Source organism: Pithys albifrons, chromosome 18, assembly GCF_047495875.1.
Source record: "Pithys albifrons albifrons isolate INPA30051 chromosome 18, PitAlb_v1, whole genome shotgun sequence".
Taxonomy (NCBI): Eukaryota; Metazoa; Chordata; class Aves; order Passeriformes; family Thamnophilidae; genus Pithys; species Pithys albifrons.
The window spans coordinates 14,076,922-14,094,962 of record NC_092475.1 but is presented as its reverse complement, the minus strand read 5'-3'; the positions used below and the strand labels follow the sequence as shown (position 1 = coordinate 14,094,962).

General features: G+C 50.2%; 1 protein-coding gene across 1 annotated transcript in view; it reads right to left on the bottom strand.

Annotated features, from left to right (window-relative positions):
- Positions 1-151: 151 nt before the first annotated feature.
- Positions 152-18,041, bottom strand: part of MMP24 (matrix metallopeptidase 24) — a 57,974-nt gene continuing 40,084 nt past the window's right edge. The window contains exons 6-9 of the mRNA XM_071573034.1: positions 7,232-7,446; positions 5,848-5,986; positions 3,973-4,239; positions 152-2,715 (exon numbers count right to left, since the gene is read on the bottom strand). Coding sequence (XP_071429135.1) covers positions 2,378-2,715; positions 3,973-4,239; positions 5,848-5,986; positions 7,232-7,446 — 959 coding nt within the window. The 3' untranslated portion in view covers positions 152-2,377. The remainder of the gene's footprint in view (positions 2,716-3,972; positions 4,240-5,847; positions 5,987-7,231; positions 7,447-18,041) is intronic.

Here is an 18,041-nt window from a genome sequence, read left to right as displayed (position 1 = left end):
GGGCAGCACAGCTAGCCTGGCTGAGCAGGGCCTGGCACCCCAGAGCACACTCAGCTGCCCGAGGACACAGCTCAGCTCATGCCCAGCCTGGCACTGCCTGCACAGCCTGTCCCTCAGACAGGCCACAGGTCCACCCTTGGGCTGGGGGAGGAGAATATAAACAAACCCAGACAGCGCTCTCAGTTGTAAATCTGTATTTTTTTTTTTAATGATGGCTGTTGGAAGTTGCTCAAAGGTTTGGGCTGTGCCAGCCCCAGAGAGAGAGATGGCAGCGTACAATGAGCCCGAGGTGGCCGTGGAGTCCGTGGTGTGCGTCCTGCCACCCCTCGAGTACACAGAGGAGCGTGGGGGTGTCTGATTGGTGGCTCCGGTTTCCTTTGGTCCTTTGCACTCCTTCACCCATCATGAGACGTTAGCACAGGTTTCACTACAACTCGAAGTTTCTCATCTACTTGCTTCTCACTTATTTTGTAATATGTTGGTAATATTTTATGTTTCAACACAATAAACAGCTTGGCTATGGAGATCAGTTATGGAGGACAAAATACAGTTTGAGACCACGCGTTATGCAGTCCTAGTGGGCTTCACCAGACGTATCTATGTGGCTATCCTGCTTCACCAGAGCAATATTTGAGCACTAATTAGCAATCCAGAATGCTAACAATCTCTCTGCTGCTTCGTTCCTCACTGTGGTTAGGAATAGTTTTAGCATGTTTGTCTTCCTTGGGGGTTTGTTTCAGAGCTGACATTATGAAGCTGTACTTTTTCTATACTAACTGGACATTCTGTGCATTGCACTTCCATTGCACTGAAGAAAATTCAGTTATAGGCAGAGGGCTTAGGCTAATCACCTGTGATTATCATGTAATCATGGTGAGCGTGCAAAGCAGTTCCTGTGCTGACATGGATGGCACTTCTGTACAGGGCTGGACTTCACCATGACACTGCACTGCAAGAGACTCTTCCACTCCTACTCAACATGGTAGAAATCTCAGCATCAACATGAAAATCAAAAGTTTGTGGTTAGGACAGAACATCCTGAACCCCTCGTGATTGTAAGAGGGACAAGCAGAAGCTACTGTTGTAGGAAGAGACTTGTGGAAAGTCACTAGCTGAAAGTTAAGGAATTGTTCTAGCCTTTCTAGCCTGGTTCTCATGGTTCATCAAACGTGGCTAGTGATGAACTCACTCTACTGTGTGGCATGCTTCCTTTGGTCCTTGCCAAATACTTGCCTGTGAAGAAGTGAGCAAAACAAAAAAAACCCTAAATTTTGAAGGTATACAATGTTTGTAACATCTACAGGGGTTGGATTTAGTTTTATAAACAGGCCTAATTCTTACTGCACCTTGACTATTTCAGCAAAATATAATGACGACCTCACTCCAAACAAACATTTCCATTCTCCTGAAACCCAACAGACAAATTCCACAATCTAGTTACACATGCCACAGAACAACAACTTGTCTTTTCCTGGTGTCTGAACAGGGGCAGAGTGCAGTCTACACCTACACATATTCCTGGTATCCCAGGAACCATTGGTTCATTGGTTTTCACTGCTGGGAGCTTAAACCAACTTACATGACATCTAAATATTTCTTTCATGAGTGGCTCCCAAAACAAAAACATGTATTCCTATGATTGGTTTTTTTTAGACCCAATTACTTTGTCTTCAGATTGTCCCAGTCTAGGGTTGATGTTGCCAAGTGTCTGGTTTGGTGCTTGTTGAGCTCCTGCTCCGCACTCTGGTACCTCTGTGAGTGCTCAGTGGTTCCTCGTGCACTGTGCTGAGTGGCAGCATTGATTAGTTATGAATGTACAAAACATCTGACCAGCAGGTATTGGAAAATTGTATCCAGGTAGATCCCTGGACTTTGTAATAAACTAAGAAGATCTTTTAGAATGGTTCAGCATCAGAATGTCTTCTGCTTATGACACTGAATCGTTCCCGTTCATAGATTTCATGATCTTTGTTCATGTATGAGACAGCTATTAAAAAAATGGTTCTGTTCAGAGGTGGTTTAGCTACACTGGAGAATGCTGGGTTTAACAGGGAGCACTGGTGCAGGGAACTGAAGGGAGTTTCCCAGATCAGTTGAAACCTGTCTCGAAGACTCTGGTGCTGGCAGAGCGAGCCTGTGCGTGGCACCGTGACTGGCAGGCAGCACGAAGGCAGGAGGCTCCACACTGCAAGGCTGCCTGCCTGCCTGTGTTTTTTCCAGTTTTCCTGCTTATTTCAGTCCCAGGCTGTCCAAAACTCGTAGGTCACTGAAGTAGTTTTGTTTGGTAGGCTTTTCAATGCATTTTTTCTCTGGGTTTTTTTCTGTGTGTCCATAAGTCCTTGTCAGCTCAGTGAGTGGCAACGTGCAGCGAGCTGTGTCATACCCACTCCTGGACAGGTCTTTTGTAGTACACCACGTTTTGCTGCACCTCTTTGTTTTTGAACTGGAAGATTGTGTACACCAGGACGAGGATGCAGAGGGACAGGATGCAGGGGATGACCACTGCGATGGCGTTGACGGTGCTGGGCACGTCGTTGATGGTCACCATGATGTCCACGTCGTCGTGCGGCAGCCGTCGGTCTTTGCTGCGCTCCACGTCCTTCTGGTTGCAGCCCATCCAGTCCTTCAGGATGGACCTGGGGTAGCCTGGCTCCACACTCAGCCTCTGGTTATCGAACTTCCAGTACTCCTTCCCTTTGTAAAAGTAGGTGTAAACTAGGAGACAAAACAGACAGTCATTTCTCACCATTGCCAAGCTGATGAGTTGCGCTTGTGTGAGGACATGCAGGGAGCCTGAACAGTGGGAGGTGGGACTGCCTGGGTCGATAAAACACTTTATCCAGGGCATTCCCAGAACACTGGAAAGTGAAGGTGGTTTTGGAGCTGGAATTTAAAGGAGAAGCCATAACCTTGGCTTGTGTGTTCAACACTGCCCATGGAACACCATTCCCCGTGGCCAAGACAAGCAGGGGATTAAAAAATCCTGCTAACTGTGAAGGAAATGGGCTGCAGTGAGTTCTTTTTTACTGAAGCACCTGTAAATATGTGCTTGTCATTCCCAAGTGATTAACAACATCTGCAGAATTCCAATGTGTGCCTGGGTGTGTTTGGAAGAACACTCCAGGTTTCTGTTCACCCAGCCTGAGGGAGCAGGTCCTGAGTAAGATGAGTTCTTTTGGCCACAGAATCCAGATTTGGCCTGTGTTAAGGACCAGCCCATCCTGGTGCTAATAAAAGGGTGATGCTTTATGCTACATGTTGTCTGAAGCACCCCCTTCTCCCCAGACTCCTTTTCTAGTCACTCTCAAGTGATGATGAGAAAAAAATGAAAGAGGAGAAGGGAGCTGTGGTGAAAGTGTTGGGTGTCCTGCACTGAGCCTCAGCTTGGCTGGCTCTCACTGCCACCCTCCAGCCTGGCCCAGCCCTACAGCCCTGCTCTCCCAGCACAGCCCCCAGTTTAAACAGCCTCAATGGCACAGCCCCCTCTGTTAGCTCTTTCCCTAACTGGAAGAAGAGGAAGAAACCTTCAAAACAGAGAAAGAAATGCATTAGAAGGAGTCTCTGGAGGTCCAAGCCCCTACTGGGAGCATAACTGCAAGTCTAACTCCTGCCATCAGACAGGATGGAGCCTGTCACAGAGACCCCAGCCAGCTACAGGTAAGACATGAGGAGGAAATGTAGGTTATGGCATCCTCACAACCAGGGCCCAGGAAAACTTGGGCAGGGATTGTTTTGGCAGAAGAAATCCTGTTCCCTTAGAGCTGGCATTGTGATAATGAGGTTTAACAGCTGAGGTTGGGCTGAGGGTCAGGAAGGATCTCAGAGTTCTGCTGCTCACAGGGCCAGGTGACCCCAGGGCTCCTGACACTCGACTCCTGCATCAGGAAATACTCGAAACACCCCAACCCAACCCCTCAACTGCCAGCACAAGCTGTCCCTTGTCTAACAGGATTAATGACTGCAGATACATACAGCCTTCCTTGCTGATGAAAGCTCCCTGAGGAGCCTGAGGGACTCCTCTCCACACGGTGATGGGCTTTGGGTACCCCGGGTCCGTTGCTCTCTTGTCCTCGTTGTACCTCCAGTACCTGTCCCCTTTGAAGAAGTAGGTTTTGCCCACGGGCTCCCAGCGCAGCGCTGTGTCGATGCCCTCCCGGGGCAGGCAGCTCCCCAGCTCCACCAGGCTGTGGGGGTAGCCTGGCTCTGCTGTCACCTCCTTAAAAACCCAGTACTTGTCTCCTAGACATGAGTGGGGACACAAACAACACATTTGCCCAGTGAGGAGTTGAATCGATACAAACCTTAAATAGCCACAGCATGTTGAGGACTTCCAGGCCTTACTGTCACCTGTGAAAAAGCTGCTCCTCCACTTCATTTTGAACCTGAAATCTAAATTCATTTGCTGCTCCTCAACTCTTGCTTTAGAAGAGATGTTGATCGACCCTTTCCCATTTACCTTCTCATGATTTCATGATTTCAAAGACTTCTCTCCTCCCCTGTCTGCCATCCCTCACTCAGGCTGAGGTAGTCCTTGCAGGTCAGCCCAAACTTTTCAATAATTTCTGTTGCCTTCCCTGAGCCTTCCCAAGTTTTATTACAGTTTAGAGGGCTGAGCTACTGAAGCTGCAGAATGAAATTCAGAAGCCCAGTCCTGTGGTTCTGCAGTGGCTCTATCAACATTTTCCAGTCACTCTTCCTTGCTCACAACTTGCTCTCGAGTTACAGGATCCTGTTCAGACACTGGCACAGTGCAAGGAGCTAAAGGGAGTCCCAGTACAAGGTGATCATTTTGTCTATTTAGGAGGCAACTGTCCAGAAATATGATTTGGGAGGGCCCTGTGATTGGAGGGGCCCCAGTGCCCTGCTGAAAGGAGATAGGCAGGAGACTGACACTCCCTGGGAAACAGGAGCTGTTCCTTCCAGCCAATTGCCTTTAATCAATATGAACTCTATACAGAGACTGTCCTGGCAAGGCCAACTTTCCTGGTTCAGCAACCAGGACCACGGTGTGGGTGTGACCAAAGCTGTGCATTCTGAACCCTCTCTGCCATTGCCCAGCAATTGTTCCCAATGGCCCATTGGCAGCAGCTGCCCAGGGCACAGCTGAGCCCTCAGGCTGGGAGCTGGCTGGGAAAGAAGCCTGGCAGAGGAGCTGGGAGAACTGCCCTGCAGGGACTCCTTGGCACCTCCACACCCACCTGAGGGCTCAGCTCTGCCCATGGGCCAGCAACCATTCCAAAATCCCCCCTGACTGCCAGAGTCAGATCCCCCAGTGTGGAACTCCCTGCCCTGGGGGAGGCACTGGGGGCTCCCACCTGCACCTGAGGGGACAGAATCCTGGGGGTTTGGGGACTTGGGGAACCACTTGTTGGATCCAGAGGAGGATCAGACCCTAGACAGGAGGAGCCCCCCACTCTCCACCAGACTGTGCCATCATCTGCACCAACAGGTTTTTCACCTCCTTTTCCTTTGGACTCGGGGGAACCACGTGGGGCTCAGCACAGGGGCCACCAAACCCCCCTGTGTTTGTGCCCCAGGGGGCTGGGTTAGACTGCTGGGGTTGGGGGTTAAACCCAATTTCTCTTTGTGCCATTGCATTTATTGTAATATTATTAAATTGTAACTTGGACTTATAATCTCTTTTGTGTTGGGTCCATTTTTCCTGCCACTTCACCTTTAAACCAGCACACCAGCCCACACTAAACTATATCCTAAGGACTAGTGGCAGCTGGCAGTGCCCCTTTGGAAAAGGACCCGGGTGCAGTGTGCCTGTTGTCACCATCCCCAAGGCATACAGGAGGGTGTGAGCTGAGGCAGGAGGGCTTGGCAGTGTGAGCTGCACTGTACCTTTGAAGAACACGAACTTGCCGTCGGAGCGCTCGTAGGCTGCGTCGATCCTGGCGGGGAGCCCCTTCCAGAACTGCTCGATCTGCATTGGGTATCCCTCCTGCACGCGGTTGTTGCGCAGGCGCCAGAACCAGCGATCCTGGGAACACCAGAAGCCTCCTCAGACTGTTGGCATCTCACTGGGCATCCCTCCAGCATCACTAATCCTTGCCCAGACCCCATTATAGACCAAAGTCCTGCTCTGGGTGAGAGCTCCAACCCAGCCCACACCCCAGAGAGTGAAGGGCCACGTGGGGGAGGTGGCAGCCCAAAGGGTGGGAAGGTGATTGATGGTGCTGTGAAAAAGGGGGGAAAGGAGAGGGAAAAGGAGCAGGAGGAAGCAAGTCCACAGTTACAAACATTGTGATCTCTGCATGTCTTGTCACTGAGGTGTCACCCCTGTCCTGGTGCACTTGATGCTCAACTCATAGAGCCCAGGAGAGCCAGACAGCCTGAATGAACACTACCTGTGACTGTGTGAAACACACAAGGTCTGAAGGCACAAAAGAGTTCTTAAATATCCCTTTAGATATGAGACCATTAGTTAAAGCTGCAGTGGATGCTCAGGACAGAACCTGTGAGACTTCTTCAGAACACTGACCCAGCCTTCAGCTCATTTCAGTTCAGAATTTTTCTGCAACTTATGTGGTTTGTCCATTTAAAGACCTTTAATGTTTCCCCCTCCACATTCACACCTGCTGGACACAGCAGAAGTTACTGGTATTTTGGGAAAGGGATCATGGATGTCCATATTCAAGGCACTCCAAGGGGTTAATGAACAAAGGCTTTCCTTCCTCCCTGGGTGCAGTTTACAAGGAACGTTGACTCAAACTCCTCAGGAGCTTCAGGTAGGCTGAGCACTCCTGGTTCCATTCAGGTCAACTCTGAGCAACAAGGCTTGTTGCCCAGAGAAGTTGTGGATTCCCCATCTCTGGAAGTGTCCAAGGCCAGGTTGGATGGGGCTTGGAGCAACCTGGAACAGTGGGGGGTGGAATAAGCTGGTCTGTAAGGTCTCTTCCAGCCCAAACCACTCCAGGATTCTATGATTAATCATGGGTAGGTACTGGTATTGCTTTCTGGCTTTACAGGTGGCTCCTCTCAGGCCTGAATTCTCTGCCAAGACACCCAGTTCACATTTTGGAGAACAGGCACTTTGTGAATACCATCAGGCACAGATTCCAAATATTACAGAGCCAATCTGCTTACATTTCCCTCTAGCATTGCTCATTCATCAGCCTCAGAGGAACAGAGCTATTTGCACAGACATTTCAAGTCTCACTGCTGTTAACCTTTTCCAGCGATAAAATTAAAGGAAGACTCGTGGATAAGTGGAAATTCTTAGTACCTTGAAAACAAACATTTCTCCTCTAAAGAGAGCCACAGTGTTGAAGTTGCCATCACAGATGTTTGGTTTGGAGCCAGGGAGAGCTGGCCTATCACCCAGAGGAGGACTGGGAGGTCGTGGCTGTCTCTCGTGTTTTCTTTCCGAAGTCGAGTGAATTCTGCGAACAGGAAGAGTTGGTAAAGGCCTGGTTGGCTCCAGGGGCTCAATGGGAGGACCTAGAAGTGAAAAGGAAGATATTTAGCAGAGTGGACAAGGCTGGCTTTTCTGTGCTTCCCTTGTAAGCTTTAAAAGGCACCAGAGTGGCTGGAAAGCACTGCCAGGGATTTACAGAGTCCTGATGGAGAGCTCATTCCCTAGAGATGGGGAGCAGAAGGAGATGCATCCACAGGTGAGAGATGTCCCAAAACAGATGAGTGGTGAGAACTGAAGAAGAGCCAGAATGGTTTTGTAGGTCTTCCCATGGAGGCTGGAGCTAAAAGGAAGGAGGAGCCACACCAGTCATGTTCCAAACTGAAATGAAAAGTGATAACCCTTGAAAAGAAATGTTTAGTGAACCATAAAAAAGGCAGCAACAAAAAAAATCCCAATGCAAAACCAGAAAAAAGTTAGGGTTTGAAAACCAATTCTATAGTAAAGGGGAACTGCAGGGAGTTTGGAAGTTAGAAAGCAAGTATTTTATCCCAGATCATTCACCAATCTGTGCTTTCAGAACACCCTGACACACAGCCCTGAGAAGGGACCTTGCTGTCCTTGAAATGATGCCCTCCCAGCACAGACCTCCTTTTCAATCCTTCCCCAGCTCAGCTCTGGATTTTAAAGGCTGCAGGAATGGAGAGAGCTATAAAAATATAAATGATTCAGACTGGAGCAGAGGTCTGCTCTTAAACTGCCTCTGCCAGGGGCTGATTTCATTAAAAGTCTGGGCCAAGTCTCTTCAGAGAGTCACAGATTTCCTGTTGCTTCTCAGAGAAGGCCACAAGTTAATACAGCAATAAAGAGAAGGCTGCTGAAAGCAAAGGATTGTGGTGAGTTGTGTGCCTGAGGATTGTTTATTTGAAGGAATCATGGTTTCAATCTCCTCCTGAGCCTGCAGGACAAAGCCCCACCTGTGAGCAGAACTGGGGCTGGAGTTACTGAACCCCTGCCCTGGACAAGGCTCATCCTCACAGGAAGAGTTACCTGGAGCTGGACAATTGCCCACAGCCAGGGAAGGGATTCATGAGGGAGGACTGAGATACCCATGGAGGACACACACCTGGGGGGTTAGAAAAGAACTTTGGTACATAAACTTTTTAACTCTGCAGCCTCAAATGATGTTTAGGTGCCCAAGTCCTCATGGCAGCTCAGCTCTTAAACATTCCACTTTCCAAGGGTTCCAAGAAAGAATGAGTGCTGGACACGTCCTGGAAGGGTGACTGGGTTAGTGAAAGTCCTCACAGCCAGTGACAAAGAAGTCCTCAGAGAAAACCACTCTATTAATTGTTAATAAGGATGTAACAGTAAGAGTCTCATGCAGGTTTCATGGGTATGATGTTCAGAAAGTACCACTTGGATGACACAGTCCAATCCAGTGGTGCCAGGCCAGAAAGCTCCACCTGTGAGTCCTGCAGCAAGCCCAGTGTTCCTGGGGCAGATACAGCACATTTTCCAGATTGCAAGTCTAGAAAATCCTCTGTAATGCACAGCAAACTGTTCTTATGATTAATCCCTGTCACTGCTAGTCTGTGTCTTACCCATTCCCTCAGTTTGTGCAGCTCCAGATTCAGTGTTTTCTTTCTTATCTCCAGTGGCAACATTTAATCATTTACAGATCTTCATGGATGCTTTTAACATTTCTTCTTAATGAGCTAAACTGAGCAGTTCCTTTGGCCTATTGCTGCAATGGCTTTTGATTTTAAGATCCTGAGATGGACAACTTTTCTAAAGCTTTTCAAATGGATCTTTTTATTTCTTCAAGGTTTTTTCTAAAGCTTTTGAAATGGCTCTTCAGTCCACAATGGACAAGGTAACCTGTCCTCATAGTGTGCTATTTTGGGCCATGTGCAATTTTGATTAGCAACTATTTAATTTACTTTATTCCAGAGCTTTAATAAAAGCCATCAAATATTGCTCACAGAAACATTTTAGATGAGGATTCTCAGTTGATAATTACTCTTGGAAGGCTGTCTACAGGAACTGGATAAAAATGCTATACTGTGTCTTGCTCATCCTTTCCATTCTTAGCTCAGTGCCCCCATTCAGTAATGCAGCAGACCATAAAATTCCCAAACTCAGACACTGCTCCTGCAAATGATCCATGGATTTTCCCCAGATGGGGTGCAGCAAAGGCCCCCAGACACTGGACCAGGCTAAATCTGAAGATGCATTTCTGGAGCATGTCCAGATGCTGCAGCTGCAAACAGGCACCACAGGGCAGAGCAAGAGCCAATACACAAAACCATCTCCTTCCCCAAAATCTACACAAAGTGGGAGTCAAGTCCTCAGCACCCTATTTGCTTCACACCATTCCTAAATACTGCATTGTATGGCAATGTAAAACCTCAACCTTCAGGCAAAACCTCAGGTTTTACCCCTTAATTTTCCCACACTGTCCACTACTGATTCCCTACTTTACCTCAATATCTTCATCCTCTGTGCTACAGATTACCTCAAATTTAACCCCAAAATTTTCCTTACCTCTCCACTACCAATTGCCTGAGTTTATCTTGAAGTATCCATTCTGTCCCCTAGAGGTTACCTCAGATTTTACCCCCAATATTTTCCCACCATGTCCACTGATGCTTAACTCATTTCCACCTCAAAATGTATCTCCAGAGATATTTGTATTCAGTTATCTCCTGATGTACTACTTTTACTCCTGTTGCTCTTGTTTGCTCCCACAGCCACAGGACCTCACCGTGGTGTGAAGCACAAGAGCAGCACATCAGCTGCACATCTGGGGCAGCTGGAAAGCTCATGGATGCAGGACTGAGTAGGACAAGCTGCAGAGGAAAGGCTGGGAAGGGGAAAGAGGTCCCAGAGAGAGTTTGCACGAAGCCAGTTGGGGCTCTGTGTTGGTCAGGAGGGAGGTGGGAGCACCACTAAGCTCCTGCTTTGGGGAACTAAAGGAGCGAGAAGTTGGCAACCTGTTGTCCCAGTTCAGCAGGTGGGACCAGTTTCTCCCTGTGTGGGTGTGCCCAAAGCTGTGCATTCTAAACCCTCTCTGCCATTGCCCAGCAACTGTTCCCAATGGCCCATTGGCAGCAGCTGCCCAGGGCACAGCTGAGCCCTCAGGCTGGGAGCTGGCTGGGAAAGAAGCCTGGCAGAGGAGCTGGGAGAACTGCCCTGCAGGGACTCCTTGGCACCTCCACACCCACCTGAGGGCTCAGCTCTGCCCATGGGCCAGCAACCATTCCAAAATCCCCCCTGACTGCCAGAGTCAGATCCCCCAGTGTGGAACTCCCTGCCCTGGGGGAGGCACTGGGGGCTCCCACCTGCACCTGAGGGGAGAGAATCTTGGGCTTTGGGGACTTGGGGAACCACTCAATCGATCCAGAGGAGGATCAGACCCTAGACAGGAGGAGCCCACCACTCTCCACCAGACTGTGCCATCATCTGCTCCAACAGGTTTTTCACCTCCTTTTCCTTTGGACTCGGAGGAACCACGTGGGGCTCAGCACAGGGGCCACCAAACCCCACTGTGTTTGTGCCCCAGGGGGCTGGGTTAGACTGCTGGGCTTGGGGGTTAAACCCAATTTCTCTTTGTGCCATTGCATTTATTGTAATATTGTTATTAAATTGTAACTCTGCCTTATAATCTCTTTTGTGTTGGGTTCATTTTTCCTGCTGATTTACCTTTAAACCAGCACACCTGTTTTGGATGCCAAATATGCCACTGGGTGCCAGTGACAGTACCTGAGTGAATGAAATCTGAAAGGCAGCAATTTCCAGGTTTGGTGAGGACAGGCAATGCTTGCCTGGGACCTAAGCAGGGGCACAATAAGCAGTGATGTACTGCCCACTGCAGTCTCTCATTAAACAGCAGCATGCCCCCTTCTCTCTTGTGCTCCCTTCCCCAGGGCTTTGAGGGGATATGTTTGGTGAAATAACACTGGAAAAACTCTAATTAATGTCCTACAGATAGGATCCCCCATCAGCAGACTGAGCCAGGGATCAGCCATAGTGCATTGCTGCAGAAACCAAAGGGACGGGCAGCTTTTGGTTTCCTCCCTTTTGCAAAAGGCCAACACTGCTGTGCACTGCCCCAACCATTCCTGCTGCCACAGAGGGCTCAGGAAAGCCTCTCTGACTGTCAGATTAACTGATACAGACCAACAATTCGCTATTTGTTATTTTGAGGACACTGCCACCAGCTCCAGCACTGACCCCTGTGTGGTGGGAGGCAGCAGCTTCACAGCAGGGTGTGTAAAAGCACTTCAAGAGCTCTGCTGCCCTGGAGAAGGGAAAGCTGTGCCCTCTGCAGTGGGGAGAGGAACTCCTCTGCCTGAGGCAACTGTCTGGGAGGGACCCAGGAAGTCACAGTGTGCTCAAACTGCTCTCTGGAGAAGCACAGAGCTCCTAAGGGACTGATTACCAAGGTGGGGTGGTTCTGCTTCTCAGGCACAGCAAACAGATGGAGATACTCAACCCAACAGCAGTTCTGGAATTCCAACTGAACAAGCCAAAAGCTCCCCACTTTGAGAGGGGAAGAGAGGAAAACCAGAGTTTGACAGAGATCATAGAATCACAGAATCATAGAATCATCAGTTGGGTTGGAAGAGACCGCTGAGATCATCAAGTCCAACCCTTGATCCAACCCCACTTTGAGGTGACTGTGAGCAGTAAGATCAAGACATGACATTAATCCTTTCTCCCTCTATTTTAAAGAAAAAACTGTGAGACAGGAGCAATAACGTAAAGAGAACTGATGAATGTGTCTGACAGGTCAGAAAGAAACTGGGACTCTGACAGTAAGGAGCAGAAAAGGGACTGCATTATGTGCTTATCTGCTGGAAATGTGACATCTCCTGGAGTTCCCAAAGGTTCAGTGTCCCTGCACTGCAAGGCCACCCCTGTGCCTGCTCACAGCCCTGCCTGCTCACAGCCCACCCTGCCCACTGTGCTGGACAGCTCCACCTTCAGTGCCCAGGCTCCTGCAGAGAGAGGAAAGCTCAAAGAGAACCTGCTACCCCCGGGACCGGTGGGAGGGTTTTAATGAGCTCTAAATGCCCCTGAAACAGCACATAGAGAGAGGCCAAGGCACAGGCAGCTGCACACCATGGGCAGGATGGTGCCCAACAGCAAAGATTCACATGCACCAGGGGTGTGTGTGCATGATGGAAACATTTGCTGGAGCAGCAGGGAGAGATGCCAAGCCAGGCCCCACAGAGGAGGCTGTGCCCTGTCCACATCCACTGCTGGCCATGCCCAAAGCAGGGCTGGCAAACTGCCCTGGAGGAGAGACCCAGAGCTGGCAGGGCTGCCCACACAGACTGCAGGTGCCCTGCAGCTGGCTTGGATGCAGACCTGGTCATTTCACTTTTAAGTATTTCACTTCTCACTCTGCTCTGTACTGGGGCAGCCTCACCTGCAATGGTGGGGCAGTTTGGGGTGACACAAGGGAAGGAAGGGCTGAAGCCATTGGAGACTTTCCAAAGGAGGCAACAAAGATGGGGAAGGGCTCTGAGGGGATGTGTGTGAGGACACTGAGGGCACTTGGTGTGTTCAGCTGCAGAAGACTGAGGGGAGACCTCATTTGGGTCTTTCAACATCCTCCCAAGGGGCAGTGGAGGGGCAGGCACTGAGCTCTTCACTCTCATGACCAGTGACAGCACCCAGGGAATGGTTGGAGCTGTGTCAGGATGGATACCAGGAAAAGGCTCTTCCCCCAGAGGGCAGTGGGCATGGCCCCAAGACTGCCAGAGCTCCAGGAGTGTTTGGATGATGCTCTGAGGCACAGGGTGTGACTTTTGGGGATGGTCATGTGCAGGGCTGAGGGTTGGACTGGATTATCCCTGTGGGTCCCTTCCAGTTCAGCACAGTCTGTGATTCTGTGAAATATTCCTCTTACTACATGTCCCTGCCAGCCATGGAGGTTTCCTTGCTCTCTTTGCTTCTTTTCTTGTTTTCATGTGTTCTGGGCCTTAGAATTTATTCTGATGAAAGGCTTGCCCCCTCTCATGCTTACACAGGAGAGGATGAAATGCTTACACGTTTTTGTTTTTATTTTTCATTTCTGCCTTCCCTTTGTCACTGAGTGTGGCCAAAGGCAGGAGCTGATCCCACAGCAAAGAGCAGAGGAGCACACTGAGCACATGGGAGTCCTCAGGGCCAGAATTCAGGGCACAGTTAGGGGGGTGGAAAGCAGAAGCACAGCCTGTCCCTTGGTGGAGAAAGATGCTCCCTTGTAAGACCTAAGGCACTGCAGAGCACAGCCTGGCAGGAAAGCAAATGAACAGACCCTGTCCATCAGGAGCCATGAGCTCACCAGTCATTCCCATTTCCAGACTCTCATCACAGTAACCTCCCTCCAAAGCAGCTCAAGGCAGGCTGGAACAGGTTTGCTGTTCACAGCAGAGATGAACATGTGAGCAAGGAGTCCCTTCAGAGCCTTCACAGGCATTGGTCACAGGGACTGCTCACACCCCCTCTGATAGAACTGCAGCATCACACACCAGTCACAGCCTCTGCCACACACTGGCAAGGAACTCCAAATAATCAGTCAGAGGGAAAAATACCTCATGGAGAAAAAAACTAAGTGAGAGGTTATTGCATGGCTCTGCAACAGGGCCTGAACCCAGTGACCTGGTTACCAGGTGTGACCCCAGCACTGGAGCCAAACCCACCCCTGGGATGGGCCCTGCAGCCACTGCCCCATGGGAGCAGGAAAGAAACCTCCTGGAGCTGAAAACTCTGCATGCCAGAGGGAAGGAACTTCCTGGGACTGTACAGACACTGTGTGGAGAAGAAGACTTTCTTCCTCTCTATCAGAACCAAGGCAAAGAATGTCAGAAAGCTTTTGGGTCCCAGCAGATCACCTTCAGAGGGTGCCTCCCGCCACTGGCACTTTGCCTCCTCCCTTCATGCTTCCTCTGTCGCAGCCCATCTCAATACCAAGGGGACCTGTGAAGATAACACAGAGAGAGGAGGCATTTAGGAGCCACTGTGTCGATAGTTGAGGACAAAACACAACTGTACTGTCCTCCTGGCTATTGACAGAGTGTTCCCTCCACTGCCCAGCACCTGCCTGGGGGCTCAGCACCTCGAGAGGTTCAGCATGGCACAGCCAGTGGCTCCAGGGGGACAGCCCAGGGCAGAGAATCATCCATTTGCCAACAAAGGCCTGCCTTGATCTTCTTAATATCCACTCCAACAACAAAACTATCATCCAGGCTACAGTAATGCTTTGAATAGCACACAGGAGGTTTCTGGCTGTAAAAAGCTGAGCTGCTTGTGTTTTTAAAAGCAGGACTGAACCAGCTCTCCAGGTACACAGGCAAAGCTCCTCAGTTTCAATCAAAACATGATCCAAATAAGCCAGGGAGAGGGAGAGAAACCCACCTGGCTGCTCTGCAGGCTCCAGGGCAGTGCAGAGGGGCCCCTGCTCACACTGTATGAAAGAGCTGCCAACAAGCTACTGCAGGGACAAGAGACTGTCCACCAAACTCCAAGCTCAAGAACAACTCATTTCCCTTGCTCACTTGATAAACTCCTCCACAGAGCACTCTGGCCTTCAGCAGAGCCTGCAGCAGTGACCCAGCTGTCCTTGGCACAGTGCAGCCTGCAGGACAAGGCCCAGCACCCACTGCACACCCAGCAGGTGCCAAGGTCCCCACTGATCCTCACTGGGTGGCAGGAAGGGTTTCTGGAGCCCTTCCACATAGACACTCCCCTCAGGTGGAGCATTCACATGGGAGACAGGCACCTACAGCTGGAATCCTTGCTCTAAGCCAAAGGGAATGCTCTGGAACCAGGTGCTTCACCTTGCACTGCATGCCAGAAACTGGGTTCAGAATTCCCAGACTTAGGAAGGCAAATGATGAGAGGCTGGGGCTATGCAGGATGCTCCAGCTGTGGTGCTGGCAGCCCAGTTCCTCTCTGGAAAAACTTTCAAAAGCCTGACATCTGCTCCACTGCAAAACAGAAGGTTTCTACTCAGAAAGATCTGTAGGATGGGACAAGTATTTCCTGCCCAGCCATAACACACAGCAGTGCTCTGCATGAGCTGAGAACCTGCCCAAGAGAGGTGGGCTCCCCCTCAGCCTCTCCTCTGGCAGTGGCCTCCAGGTGTCAAGTGGAGCCCAAGCACAACATGAGGACCAGGCAGTTCCTCTCTGCCTGTTTTTCAGCAGAATGGGAATGGAGAGCTGGGATGTGGCAGAGGAGGCTCTGTGGGTGCACCAGAGGTGGAGTCTGCTGGTTCCTGCTGGGTCCATCAGAACCTCTGGACAGCAGGAAAGGTGCAAATGAAGTGATGCAATGCAGAGGGGGGGCTTGTACCTCTGCAGCATGCCAGAGATGTGGCACCAGGCACATTCATCCAGCTCTCTTATTGCCAAGCATTTTCCTTCCCCTCTCCTCCTACAAGCACAGCATGGGGCATGGATCCAGAAGGCTCAGATCTTCCAGCTTCTATAGATGAGGTCTTGGTTGTTACTCTATTCCCTTTCCATCTCCAAGAGGACACTGCCAGAGATGAGTCCTACACTTCATGTTTGCAGGTTCTGCACGACACCAAAGCTCTGGTGGTCCCACTCACAATGCAGTGCCACCACATGGATAGAAAGATTGTCCCCATCAGTCCTTCTGCTGTTTCCTCACAAGCCATCTCACACACACAGGGTGGTTACAAGGATCTGGGATGGAGGTTGCAAGGATCTGGGATGGAAGTTGCAAGGATCTGGGATAGAAGTTACAAGGTTCTGGGATGGAGGTTACAAGGATCTGGGATGGAGATTACAAGGACCTAGGATGGAGTTTACAAGGATCTGTAGGTTACAGGGATCTGGGATGGAGGTTACAAGGACCTGGGATGGAGATTACAAGGATCTGGGATGGAGGTTTCAAGGATCTGTAGGTTACAAGGATCTGGGATGGAGGTTTCAAGGATCTGTAGGTTACAAGGATCTGGGATGGAGGTTACAAGGATCTGGGATGGAAGTCACAAGGGTTTGGGATGGAGGTTACTGGGATGGAGGTTACAAGGATCTGTAGGTTACAAAGATCTCTATGGGCTGCCATTGGGAAAAGGGAATGGAGGTTGTGAAGGTGCTGGTTGCTCACAGGAACTGTGCCCTGCTAGTCCCAGGTTGCTAGAGCTGCTGGTGTCCAGTTCCTTGGCCAGGGGCTGCTGTGGTTTCATGACTGCCCTGGACCTCAGCCCACAAGGGATACATTATGGACACCGACTGGGAGCTCTGCCCACAAGCTGCACAGAAGATGTGTGAGGCTGACACATCCTCAGTGACATCTGGGATGACCCAGATCCTTGAGGTTATCTCCAGGCTGGTCTATCTTTGAGTGATTAGGAGACCTTCCCTTGGGCTTTGACAGGGCCTTGAGGGTAATGGCCTGGTTAACCAGCCATGTGGACATGAGTTCCCTCTGCACACCATGCCAAGCCCTCTGCCCCCAGGCACAGTGCCAGAGGTCACTCCTATATGAGAGGCTACTTCACCACCCACTGCAAACCAGCACTGAGAGCAGGATGTGAAGAATCATGGAATCACAGAATCATTATTGTTGGAAAAGACCTCCAAGATCATCGAGTCCAACTGTTGACCCAGCACAGCCAAGCCCACCACTAAACCACAGAATCACAGAATCAGCTGGGTTGGAAGAGACCTCTGAGATCATCAAGTCCAACCCTTGACCCAAACCCACTTTGATTACCAGATCCTGGCACTGAGTGCCACGTCCAATCTCATCTTAAACACCTCCAGGGATGGAGAATCCACCCCCTCTCCCATTCCAATGCCTGAGCACTCTCTCTGTAAAGAATTTCTTTCTGATATCCAGCCTAAACCTCCCCTGGGAGAGCTTAAGCCTCTCTTGTTCTCCTGCTGGTTGCCTGAGAGAAGAGACCAACCCCCATCTGGGTACAACATCCCTCCAGGGAGTTGTAGAGAGTGATGAGGTCTCACTGTCCCCAGGTGCCACCTCTACACGTTTTTTGAACACCTCCAGGGATGGTGACTCCTCCACTGCCCTGGGCAGGCTGTGCCAGGGCCTGACCACCCATTCTGTGGAGAAATTTCCTCTAATATCCAATCTAAATGTCCCCTGGCATAACATGAGGCTGTTTCCTCTCACCCTGTCAGTTGATACCTGGGAGAAGAATCACAGACTATTCTGAGCTGGAAGGACCCACAAGGATCAGCGAGTCCAACTCTTCAGTCAATGGCCCACACAGGGGATTGAACCCATGACCTTGGCATTATTACAGCCAAGTTTTAACCAACTGAGCTCATCTCAGGAGACCCCACCTGGGTGCACCCTCCTGGCAGGAGAGGAGAACCAGGTCAGGCTGTGACACAGCCATGGCTCAGCACCCTCTGCCCACCTGCAGGGCAGCCCCTGCAGCCCTGATCCCAACACTCCCAAAGTCAGGAGGCAACTCAAGAGATACCCAAGATATTGTTTCCAGTTTAATTCCTTCCTGGACACATCACTTGTGACATGGGCACATTCAAGAGAGGGAGAGATCCTTTTAAAAATACACACAAAGAACAGTCCTGATATTTCCTTATTTTGTCAGGGGACATGCTACAGGAAGCACCTCCCAGGAGATGGGAAAATTGCTGTCTTGTCTTACAACCACCTGTTCTGTCAC